Below are 12,426 nucleotides of genomic sequence, written 5' to 3'. Positions count from 1 at the left end.
ACAGTTTTTAAGGTGTCCAATTAAGTTTACATTTCATCATCAGTGCGAGATCCGAAATAGTGTGTTTCCTGAGAATGGCAGGTTCAGAATTCTATGTTGCGCGTCCGGTTTTAGACCCGTCAGTCTGAGCCATGGACTTCTCCTAGTGCAAATACCATGACAGTAGCCATGAGCAGATAAATCCAATAAGTCAGCAGCTGAGCCAATTATTTGAAACCAGCATGCCCTTATTGAGGACCTCCTGAAAATCCTGCCTGTCCTCCTTAAGGAGTTTGTCTGAAAATCTTTGTAAGGAGTCCAAAAGAGACTGATCATACCTTCCTAAAAGGGCATTAGCACTCACTGCTTTCATTGTACAAGCGGATGTTCTATACATTTTGCTTCCCAGAGTGTCTATTTTCTTACTCTCCTTGTCTGGTGGTATGGAAGAAGATGGTGCTACAGTATGCTGCAGCCACAATTACTGAATCTGGTGGCCGATTTGACCTTTTTGGTCAGAAGGCTAATATTTCTTCCAGAGTCTAGATGGGGCCGATTTTATTGATACAGGTTTTAGAAATAACTGCACTGCAGGCTCAAGAAGACCCAGGACTTGAGTGGTCTTGATGAAGTTCCCAGCCGGTCGTCCAGCGGGATTAAGTAAAAGGAAATCCCATAAAGACCCCTGGTTCTCTAAAGAAGTAGAAGAACTCCACCTGCAATCCAAGCAGTTGGAACGCAGATGGAGAAAGGGATATGAGGAACCCAATCGTCTGATCTTTAAAAAGTTCAGGAAAACATACCATGGAACCATCAAGTCAGCAAAAAAGTCTTACTTTTATGACCAAATTACCAGGGCTAAACACAATCAAAAAGATATTTTCACAATCGTGAAATCTTTTACTGACCCTAATGGGTTACATGTTGAGATCCCCCATCCCAAAAGCTATGCGAAGATATTGCAATATACTTCAATCAAAAAATTAAAGTCATTCAAAAGAACTTCGTGACCCATGACCATTTGGAGCCTTTAGATGTACAGGGGACCCCTAATAGTGATGGCAGAGCAGGTCTCCAAGCTTTTGAACCTGCGACTCTTTCCCAGACCAAGGAATCTATCTTGGCCTGTAAGTCAGGCTCTCCTATGGGTGCTTGTCTACCGTTGTTATTACATCATATAATTGACATTGTTAGCCCGGTGATCAATGAGATTGTGAACTCCTCGTTAGAGACAGGGACAGTCCCAGACAAATGGAAATTCGCCATTGTGAAGCCTCTAAAGAAAAAACCGAACGTTGACCCCTTAGATCTTACTAATTATAGACCTATATCTCTGTTACCCGTCTTGGGTAACATCACAGAGAAAATTGTATATAAGGAGCTTTCAAATTACCTAGAAATATCAAAGGCTTTTCATCCTCGCCAATCTGGCTTCCGACCAAAATACTCTACTGAGTCGGCGTTACTTGAGATCTCAGACACCATCAAATTAATTTTGGACGAGGGCAAGAAGGCAGTCCTGATTCTTTTGGACTTGTCAGCGGCGTTTGATTCGCTCTCACATAAAATCCTGCTCAATAGACTAAGAGCATGTGGTATATCAGATTAGGCCCTGGCATGGATTACATATTTTTTGACCAACAGGACACAATCAATCGCACTGGGACCATTCAGGTCATCTGTACAAGTCATTACCACAGGAGTGCCGCAGGGGGCTTCTTTGAGTCCTCTGCTGTTCAATGTATACATGGCCCCTCTTGTTTCCCTAATCTCTAATTATGGGATTGAGATCACGTCGTACGCCGATGACACCCAATTGATCCTCTCTCTGGATAAGACCACCACTAATGCAGAGGGAAATTTTAAAATCTGTCTGACGGCTGTGTTGCAATGGATGAGGGAAAATCATCTCTGTTGCAATACCAGCAAGACAGAAATTTTACCAATTGGGAAAGATAATCCTTTTCACCCAAAGGATTGGTGGCCAGATGACACCACATCACCGCCATCAACTGTGGAAGTGGCCAGAAACTTAGGCGTATGGTTTGACTCCGGCCTATCTTTCAAGCCCCACGTCTTGAAATTGACCGGGACCTGTTTTGGGTTTATAAAAACATTGAGAAAGTTCTTCAATCTGATTCCTCTGGTGGCTAAAAAGATTGTAGCAGTGGCCCTTATATAATCGAGACTGGACTACTGCAATAGTCTCCTTGCGGGAATCAATAAAAACATCCTGAGGAGACTTCAGGTAGTCCAGAACGCAGCAGCCAGACTGGTATTGGGACTACCATGTAGGGCTTCGGCTTCTGCTGCACTGAAGACCCTTCATTGGCTTCCGGTCTGCAAGAGGATTCTGTTCAAACTTTTATTGATAACATTTAGAGCTTACCATGACCTAGGTCCCGGATATCTTGCAGCAAGATTTAAGCCATACAACCCGACAAGAACACTAAGGTCTACCACGGCCAACCTGCTCAGCGTCCCAGCATTTAGGCTTGTCACCAGAGGCGGAAGGTCAGCGACCGTCCTGGGAGCCAAAGCTTGGAACAGCATGCCCAATGAGCTTAGAGCCACTAAACAAGAGGGGCAGTTCAGAAAACAGTTAAAAAGGTGGATCTTTGGCCTACCAATTGATTACTGCCAAAAGCTTATCTAGGCTTATGTCACCTTCTTGATCTGTTGTTGTTAGCGCCAGGAGACTCCGTCAGGAGTGAGTTTGCGCTTTATAATTTCTCATTTCATTTCATTTCAGTTCTCTGATGTAATGTCTCAAAGATGACTGATGTAGAACGAGTGGGCATAGTAATATTCAACTTAGCTGCACCTCTTACGAACACCTCATTAAAAGTTGTTGGATCATCTATTAGAGATACCCTTGTGTGTGCTGAGTATTTGGAAGAGTTGGAGAGTAAGCTAACGTTCTGCAGGGAGTCGTCCACAATGGAGAACATGTCCTGTGTCAATCGTGACCTCCGGTTATGTGTTATTCTCCTTGATCTAGAGTGAGAGATATGTGTCTTTCTCTATAGCTTCATCGGGTTCTGGATCTCAAGCAATGACTTTGTGACAACTGTGGGCTGTCTTGTGGGAACAGATAGTGATGTGGGGGAGATCCTGGGTGAAAGTCTAGGCGATGTTCCAGAACCTGTACATAAGTCAGGTGGAGTTCAATACCCCTGGAGAAGGTTTACCGGAAAGTTCTACTTCAGGTGTATGGTGTGAAGAAGAGTATGTTTGAGAGTAATCAGAACCTGGAGTGGCAGGTCTCTCTGGACAAAGTTCCTATGACCACCTTGGCAGAAGCTGCACAGATGGAGACAGAGATTTTGCTCTGGATGTCAATGTTTTTGACCTCGACTGTGGTAGCTTTGATGGCAACGTTTGTGGTCTCGACGTTGAAAGTGGCTTTGGCATCAATAGAGGTGATCTCGATGGAGGTGGCTCCGCAGTAGACAGAGGTGGTCTTGACGTCGATGGCTGTGGTCTTACCATCAATGGAGGTGCTTTTGACATCTACAGTGTTTTCAATGGTGACTACTGGAGTTCTTTCACGGTTGATGACAGTGCGCAAGTAGGGAGGTTTTCAGTCTTCGATGCTGTGCTCCTCGACGGCAACCAGAAACAATGGCGTTGATTCCGATCCGGTAAAATCACCGTCCGTACGATTCGTATCCGGAGCCGTTTCCGTATGACTCGTACACACACCGTACGACTCGGCGAGTACGATCCGGACCGGGTGATCAGAACGCGATTCGTACGGCCACGTCAGGTAAGGGCGAGTCGTACGGAAAAGCACACAAACACATACACACCGTACGGTCCGTACACCCATGATCGCAGGGGTACGGTGCGTACCACTGCAATCATGGGGTGTACGAGCCGTACCCCCATTGTACGATCGGTGTACGAGCCGTACCCCCATTGTACGATAGGTGTACGAGCCGTACCCCCATTGTACGATAGGTGTACGAGCCGTACCCACATGTACGATCGGTGTACGAGCCGTACACCGATCGTACAATGGGGGTACGGCTCGTACACCGATCGTACAATGGGGGTACAGCTCGTACATCCCATGATCGCAGGGGTACGGTGCGTACCCCTGCGATCATGGGCGGTACGCACCTTACCCGGGGGGCCGTTCCGTACCTGTTTCGGCACAAACTCTGCTTCTACGGCTGTTTTCAGCTCCCGTAGAAAAAGGGTCGTACGGTGTGTACCCGACACGTATCGTACTTGCTGGGTCGTAAAAACTAGCCGCGAACCGTACAGATGTCCCGTACTGCGGGTTCCGAGGGAGAATCGTACGGAGATTAGAGTCGTACGGTGTCTTGTACGACTCGTACGGAGTACGGCTCCTGGTACGAATCGTACTTCGTCGTACGTACGGGACGTTTACAGGTACGATTCGTAAGGGGAAAAAACGCTCCGTACGACGATTCGGAGCGCTTTTTACCGGATCGGAATCGACCCCAATGTCTCTTCCTCTGATGTCTTCTCTCCTTTGATCTACCTCTAGGGGAGTCCATGGGGTAGGAAAAAGAAGCTCAGGTGGAAGACTGACCTACTCCATGGCTTCTAGATGATCTGGTAGCATGTTCACATTACTTTCCTTGCTGCAACTCATGTTGTCTGATCTTCTATCTTTCAAAGTATTTCTTGAGAAGGATTGACAATGAGTGAAGGGATCAGGAAAATGATCCTAAGAAAGGCACAAAATGCAGGGGGTGACTACACCTTTTTTTCTCATAAGAAGGGCACTTCAAAAAAAGTGAAGGCCTTTTTAGTAATAAAATTAACTATTTTTCGGCCAAAAAAGGATGTCTAAATGTCAAGTGACGCTAAGTGAAAACTACATGGTTTGGTAGTATTTCCAATAGGTTTTTGCAGAACTCAGTGCCACAGGATCCGATTTCGGATACAGGGTGCATTGTGAAGTTCTTAAAGGCATAAGGCCAAATTGTTCTCTCCTGTACTTTACATTGTAGCCTATTGGCTAACATCACACATACCTTTTAAAAAAGGTTTGTGAAAGATTTTCCATAATCGCTCTTTTGTCAGTGACTGTTTTAACGTAATTGACCTTTTTAAAGTGAAAATTCAATGGATTCTGGCCATTTTTAGCTTTTCTTTAGGCTGCAAACATATGTAAAATTATGTTGCACAAAGTTATATAGCAACATCACAAAATAAAAAAAATTCAAACACTCACCCCAGTCACAGGTCTGGGTTTAATCAATCGTTATTTTGCGCACCACGCCACCCTGAGGGAGTGACCTCTGACCTGCCTTTGGTCAGGAGCTCGCTCCCCCACGACCGCAGCACCACCTAGCTGTACCTGTGTCCTTGACCCCCGCCCATGCTGCCGATCACGTGTTCGAGGCCCTCCTCCACCCGCAGGCATCCGCCTGCGCCTCATCCCTGGTGTCTAGTGACCTTCTGGTAAGCGTCGCTAGACTTGTGCATTGTGCCTTATTGTAACTGTTTTATTGTGCCGTTATTGTGCCTTGATTTATTGTGCCGTTCTACATTCGTTTCCTTTGTGCCTTTTCTGGTTTTCTGCCTGTTCTTGCCCCTTGTGTGCTCCCCTTTGCCGGCTCTCTCTGAGCCGCTTCCCCGCCGCTGCCTCCCTGCGGCAACGCCCCCTCGCACCCCCATTCGCCGCTCCCTTCCACCTCCCAGCTGCTCCTCCCTCCCTCCTTAATGGAGGTCGCTGCGCGACCGCGCGCAGCGGGCACGTCGCTGGCACACTAGAGGCAAGCCCGTCTGCGCCAGAACCCCTGGACCCCGCGCCCGCCGCAACGACAGACTGCACTACGACTCAAGCACCCTCCACGCATTCCGAGACCACCCCTGCTACCAGGCCATCCCGAAGCACACCCAAGGGCCCTTCACCTGCCGGAACTGCAGCTTCACCAGCATCCAGCCCGCCAAACCACCATCCAGAGAACCCAATCACCTCAGATGCATCCTCCTCAACACCCGCTCCGCTCGCAAGCACGCCATCGAACTTTGGGACCTCCTAGATTCTACCGCCCCCGACGTCGCCTTCCTGACGGAGACCTGGCTGAACGCCACCTCAGCGCCAGACATCGCCATTGCCATCCCACAAGGTTACAAGATCTCCCGCAGAGACCGCATCAACGGAGTTGGAGGGGTATTCGCCATCGTCCACAAAGACACCCTCAGAGTCTCGACCAACACCGACGACACCCTCACCACTGCCGAACACATGCACTTCCAGATCCACACCGACCCCAACACGACCCTCAGAGGAACACTCGTCTACTAACCACCCGGACCACGACCACAGTTCGACACCATCGCCGACCTCATCAGCACCCACGCCCTCGCCTCCATGGACTACATCCTCCTCGGGGACCTCAACTTTCACCTCGAGAACAACAACAACGCCAACTCCACCGCCCTGATCGACAATGTCGACAACCTCTGACTCAAACAGCTCGTGACCACCCCCACCCACGCCGCCGGACAAATGCTGGACCCCATCTTCTCCGCAAGCCCCCACGTCTCCTTCAACCACACCACCGAACCCCACTGGACTGACCACAGATGCGTCCACTTCACCTTCAAGAAACCCACCACACACCACCGCGCCCAACAGTTGCCACGCCGCTGCTGGGGCAAGGTCACCGAGGACCAACTGACAACCACCCTCGCCCTGAGACCACCCGCCAACCCTATCGACCCCGACACTGCCGCGACCAACCTCAAACAGTGGATCAACGACTGCGCCAACGCCCTTGCCCCTCTCAAGATCTCCACAACTAACCACACCAACAAGAAAGCCGCCTGGTTCACCGAAGACCTCCGGACATCCAAGCTCACCTGCCGGAAGCTGGAGAAGAAATGGCTCCACGACCAAACACCAGACAGCCACACAGCCCACAAGAACACCACCCGCAGACACCACTAACTCATCAGGACCACCAAGAGGATCGCCTTCAAGGACCACCTAGACAACAACGCACACAACACCAAAGAGCTCTTCAGCATCGTGAAAGAACTCTCCAACCCCAGCTCCAACACCAATGACATTCCACCATCACGGGGCCTGTGCGACTCCCTGGCCACCTTCTTTCACCGCAAGATCACCGACATCCACGACAGCTTCAACTCCGACACCCCCGCACCCACCCCCGCGACCACCACCCCCGGGACCTCCACCCGCACTAGCCGCCTGGCCCACCGTCAGCGACGAAGACATTATCAAAACCATGAACTCCATCCACTCCGGATCCCCATACGACCCCTGCCCTCACCACGTTTTCAACAAAGCCAGCACAACCACTGCACCCCACCTCCGGAAAGCAATCAACATCTCCTTTGAGACAGCAACCTTCCCGGAAAGCTGGAAGCACGCCGAGATCAACGCCCTACTGAAGAAACCCAAGGCGGACCCCAAGGACCTCAAGAACTTCCGGCCCATCTCCCTGCAAAAGTGACAGAGAAGATTGTCAACAAACAGCTAACCCGCTACCTCGAATACAACAACATCCTGGACCCTTCTCAATCGGGTTTTCGCAGCAACCACAACACCGAGACCGCCCTCATCGCCGCCACCGACGACATCAGGATCCTGATGGACAAGGGAGAAACAGCCGCCCTCATCCTCCTGGACCTATCAGCAGCCTTCGACATGGTCTGCCACCGCACCTTAGCAGCACGCCTCCATAACGCCGGAATCCAAGAGAAGGCCCTGGCCTGGACCACATCCTTCCTCTACGGCAGAACCCAGAGCGTCCGCCTCCCACCCTTCCACTCAAAAACCACGAGATCATCTGCGGCGTCCCTCAGGGATCCTCCTCAGCCCGACGCTGTTCAATATCTACATGGCACCGCTCGCCCACGTCGCCCGACAACATAGCCTCAACATCATATACGCCGACGACACCCAGCTGATCATCTCCCTCACTGAAGACCCCCACACCGCCAAAGCCAATCTCCACAGAGGAATGAAGGCCGTTGCCGACTGGATGAAGGACAGCAGACTGAAGCTGAACTCAGACAAGACGGAGGTCCTCATCCTCGGACTCACCCCAGCAGCCTGGGACGACTCCTGGTGCCCACATCGCTAGGCACTGCCCCGGAACCCATCGACCATGCACGCAACCTGGGGGGGTCATCCTCGACTCCGCCCTCTCCATGACCAAGCAAGTCAACGCCGTCTCCGCGTCCTGCTTCAACACCCTCCGAATGCTCCGCAGGATCTTCAAATGGATCCCCCCGACACGAGAAAAACCGTCACCCAGGCCCTCGTCACCAGCAGACTCGACTACGGGAACGCCCTCTACTCAGGAACAACAACCAAGCTCCTGAGACGACTACAACTAATTCAGAATGCCTCGGCACGACTGATCCTCGACGATCCCCGACGCAGCCACATCACACCCCATCTGAGAGGCCTACACTGGCTCCCCGTCAACAAGAGGATCACCTTCAAACTCCTCATCCACGCACACAAAGCGCTACACAACACCGGACCTACATACCTCAACGACCGACTCAGCTGCCACACCCCCACCCGCAGCCTCCGCTCTGCCAGCCTCGCCCTCGCCTCAGTTCCTCGCATCCGGAAAACCACCGCCGGCAGCAGATCCTTCTCCTACCTCGCCGCCAAGACCTGGAACGCTCTCCCTACCTGCCTACGACAGACCCAGGACCTGCTGGCCTTCAGAAGACTCCTCAAGACCTGGCTCTTCGATCAGTAGCAGCCCCCCCCCCCTCCCCCCCGGCGCCGTGGGGCCCTCACGGGTATGTAGCGCGCTTTAGGAATGCAGTGATTGATTGATTGATTGACCCTAGTTGGACCCAGCCATATGCAAATCAGTTTTAACCCTGCTCCCCATTGGTACAGTCCAGCCCGACCTGCCAGGCCACGTCCTTCCTGGACCAGAAACAAGTATTTTGGAACCAGTTCAGGGGTATCACCCCTCATCAGCCAGGCTAGCTTGAATCCAGTGTCACACCGAGCAGGCGACCCACGTCTGTTCATACCAGTAGCCACTTAGGGTGCACATAGCAAAGTCACAAAATAAATGATGGATGGAGTGTTGAAACTTTTCAAACACTCACCCCCAGTCATAGATTTGGGTTTAATCCATTGTTATTTTGCTCACCACGTTACCCCCGTTTGGACCCAGCCACTGGAATCAAGCTAGCCTGGCTGATGAGGGATGATATCCCGAAATCGGTACCAGGATGCTTGTTTCCGGTCAAAGTTGGACTTGGCCTGGCAGTTTGGGCTGGACTGTTCCCATAGGGTGCAGGGTCAAGACTGATTTGCATATGCTCTGTACAAACTGGGATGACGCGACAAGCAAAATAACCATGGATTAAACCTAGATATGTGACGGGGAGGAGTGTTTGAAAAGTTTTAACACTCCCGTTCATCATTTTATTTAGTGATGTTGGTACAAATTTATATATCCATATATGTATTATTTTCTTTAAAGTGCTCCAGGATCCCCACGCGCGGGTGGGACTATTCAGTGCGTACAACTATTGATGAGGATCCCTCAGAAGATAATATCATTTATCACAAAGTCACCAAGCCAGGATACCAGCCCAATTTTACCTCCCTCTCTTCCCAGCCACAAGAAGGACACAAGTTTGTATTTTTCATGCCTTTATGTGCTATAAAAAAACACAAAAAAATAAAAAAAAATAAGGCGGAACTGCATCCAATAATTCTTGACAATTCCTCCATTTTGCTACTCAAATCCAACATTTGAATTCTGAGTTTTATAAATGCTCATCTCCACTTCCCCTCCCTTGATTTTGAAAGGTGGTCACTGACTGGTCAATGTGGCAGATGAGGGAGTTCCACAAGTATCTTTCAATGATGCACACCACTTGCAGTCGCCTTTGGTTTGCTCTCATAGCCAAGTACCTCAGTTAGTCACATATTCCAGAAATTCAAGACCCTTCATGATAATTATTTTATAACTTTTCTTCTTCCTTCAATTTTATATATTTCCATCCCCTTCGGGAGTCCACTGTCTTTCAAACGCTGAAAGGACTTTAAGTCTCTTTCAGCACATTGATTTTGGCGCAGATCTTGAGCGCTGGGCCCAACTTGATATTCATAGCAGTCATCAGATGCTCCTCTTTCAGCAGAAGAAGGGCCTGGCCATCGATCTCCTGCGAACGGAAGTCCTCTGCAATCTCCTGGCAGCCTGCAAGAGAAGGGTGGGATGAGGATAATTAAAGACTGAAAGGAAAACAATGTAGTTTCTTAGTTCCACAATTTGAGCAAGCATTGTGCAAGAATTCAGCAGAGTCTGAGTGGTCACCTAACAGCAGCATACTCCGTCTGTGAAACTAAAAGTATACCATACCTGACAACCTTCGACCAAGTGTGTCCATAACTGAGCATCCGTTTTCATCGGATTGAGAGGTTCCATGTCTGATCAAATTCCGCTATGTGTCCAAGGACAGTATTTATACCATTGTCTGTGGCACTAAGATTGCTAAATTTGTCAAAGTTGTGTGCTGGATCTACAAAGGCACGTTTTACTGTCAAGAACTATCTTGTAATTTCTGGTTTCCTTCTGACCGAATTATCCCAGCAGATCCAACTCTACCATTTTTTATGGGATCCCATCTTTTCAGTCTGAAGGTTAATTATTTCTGCCTTGGAGCTCAAAGATGTCATGTTATTTTTGGTTCAGCCTAACCATGAGCACATGCGTTTTTACAATCTAGGTTGAACTCTACAATCTCAATGTAATATGACAACATGCCTGGCATAACTGATCCTTATTTGATTAATAAAGAAAATGTTACTTATCATGTAAGTATATGTTTGTAGTTTTGCAGATTCACATGCTTAGCAAAAGCCTGTCATCTAGTCCCTCAGCTTCTTCAGTCAAGAGAATAAAATGTCCTCGATCAGGTGACCTATTCTTTCAGAGCCTTGGAAGTTAAGCCCAAAATCCTGCCAGTGGCTGCTCTACACACTCCCATGCTCAATCCCAACTGCCAAACTAGATCCTCTCCCTTCAGTACTCTTTTGAGCCTTCTTATATACATTTCTTATGTTTAAAGAAAAAACAGGTTTGGAGGTGAACCACAAAACTTAAATGTAAAGTAGTTACAGTGGTAAATAAAAACTTAGATTCAGACACATACAATTATATCTCCTCCTCAGCAAAAGTAAAAGAAAAAACAAAACACTTCAATGTAGTTAGTCAATAAGCTTGCACTCTCAATTTTAAAATTCATTACTTCAGCCAAATACTGTCCGAAAACCTTAACTGCGCACCCGTGGAAGCTTCAATCAAATATACGTTATCTAGCACTTTCATGATTAACCTTCTGGGTTTCCGATTGTGCACTCTATTTCCAAGTTTTCTTTCTGGAGAAGCAATTACATTTTAGGAAGACACAGAAAATTGAAAAGATGCGTTTGTTAAATGTGGTTGTTCAAACCGCTGCACCAGCACCCAGCCAGCTGATTACAGCGGTTTGTGTGGGTGCAGCAGGTCCCAGATGGGAGAAGATGAGACAAACATTGCTTTCTAGCATTTTTGGTCAAACTTCCGGTAATTGAAGCCGCTGAGTATCTATTTGACCTGGATAGCCTTCAACACCCAACTTTACCCTGGCCTAAAAGAAGTCCAACCACATACTGCTCTTTGCCACCCTTTGTGGAATTCTACTCAATCTCTATTTTTTACAGTTCTTACAAATCTAGCAAATTGTCTCCACAGAATCCCTTAATTTTTAGAAAATGATTCTAGTTAACCCAAGTAATTCGCCATCTGTCGCCTACTCTCGATTTTGAGAACAGTAAAAAAAAAAAAAAAGTCCTCGAGTTCAGCCTGATGTATCTAAAATATCAGGATTTTCTGTTTTCAGCCAGGCCTGCTCATTGATCAGGCCAAGGCCTACGGCAGTTGTTAGAGCAACTATATGGGTGCCATACCTACGTCTAGCAGATTTCCGAAGAAAGACAATCACAATTACAAAGCTCTGCAAGTCTAGGTCCATAAATGTGAGCCCCACCAGTGTGGCAACAAAAATCGTGCGCTGGGTGATGTAAAAGCCTCCCTTGGAAGTGAAGTTATCAATTCTCTTGGTGAACCTTAAAACCACTTTTCTTGATATGTAAAGGTCTATGTTATTTTGTGAACAACAAGGCTGTACATCAAAGTAAAGTTCGCCTCCAGTATGTTTCACTGTATCATGCCAATTAGTCTTTCTAAAACTCTTAAGACCACAGCTCTAACCAAGATCCCAGAGTTGAAAAAATCTGGAGGGTAGCATTTTTCCCCTTTTTTTTAAAATTTTTTTTAATTTTAAATAATTTTTTATTGCCATCATAAGGAAAACACAATATGAGAGAAACAAAATACAATGCAGTTTATAAAAGAAATAAAAACAAAAAAAAAGCAAAGTAAAAGTAGGAAATAGAGAATAAGA

At 48.0% G+C, this 12,426-nt stretch overlaps 1 protein-coding gene across 2 annotated transcripts in view; it reads right to left on the bottom strand.

The window, feature by feature from the left end:
* Nucleotides 1-9,611: 9,611 nt before the first annotated feature.
* Nucleotides 9,612-12,426, bottom strand: part of PHC1 (polyhomeotic homolog 1) — a 91,733-nt gene continuing 88,918 nt past the window's right edge. For both annotated transcript variants that reach the window (XM_078651417.1, XM_078651418.1), the window contains one exon: nt 9,612-10,178. In XM_078651417.1, coding sequence (XP_078507543.1) covers nt 10,024-10,178 — 155 coding nt within the window. In that variant the 3' untranslated portion in view covers nt 9,612-10,023. The remainder of the gene's footprint in view (nt 10,179-12,426) is intronic.

The sequence above is a fragment of the Lissotriton helveticus genome, chromosome 7 (assembly GCF_964261635.1).
Source record: "Lissotriton helveticus chromosome 7, aLisHel1.1, whole genome shotgun sequence".
NCBI classification, from domain to species: domain Eukaryota; kingdom Metazoa; phylum Chordata; class Amphibia; order Caudata; family Salamandridae; genus Lissotriton; species Lissotriton helveticus.
This window is presented reverse-complemented; position numbering and strand designations above follow the sequence as displayed.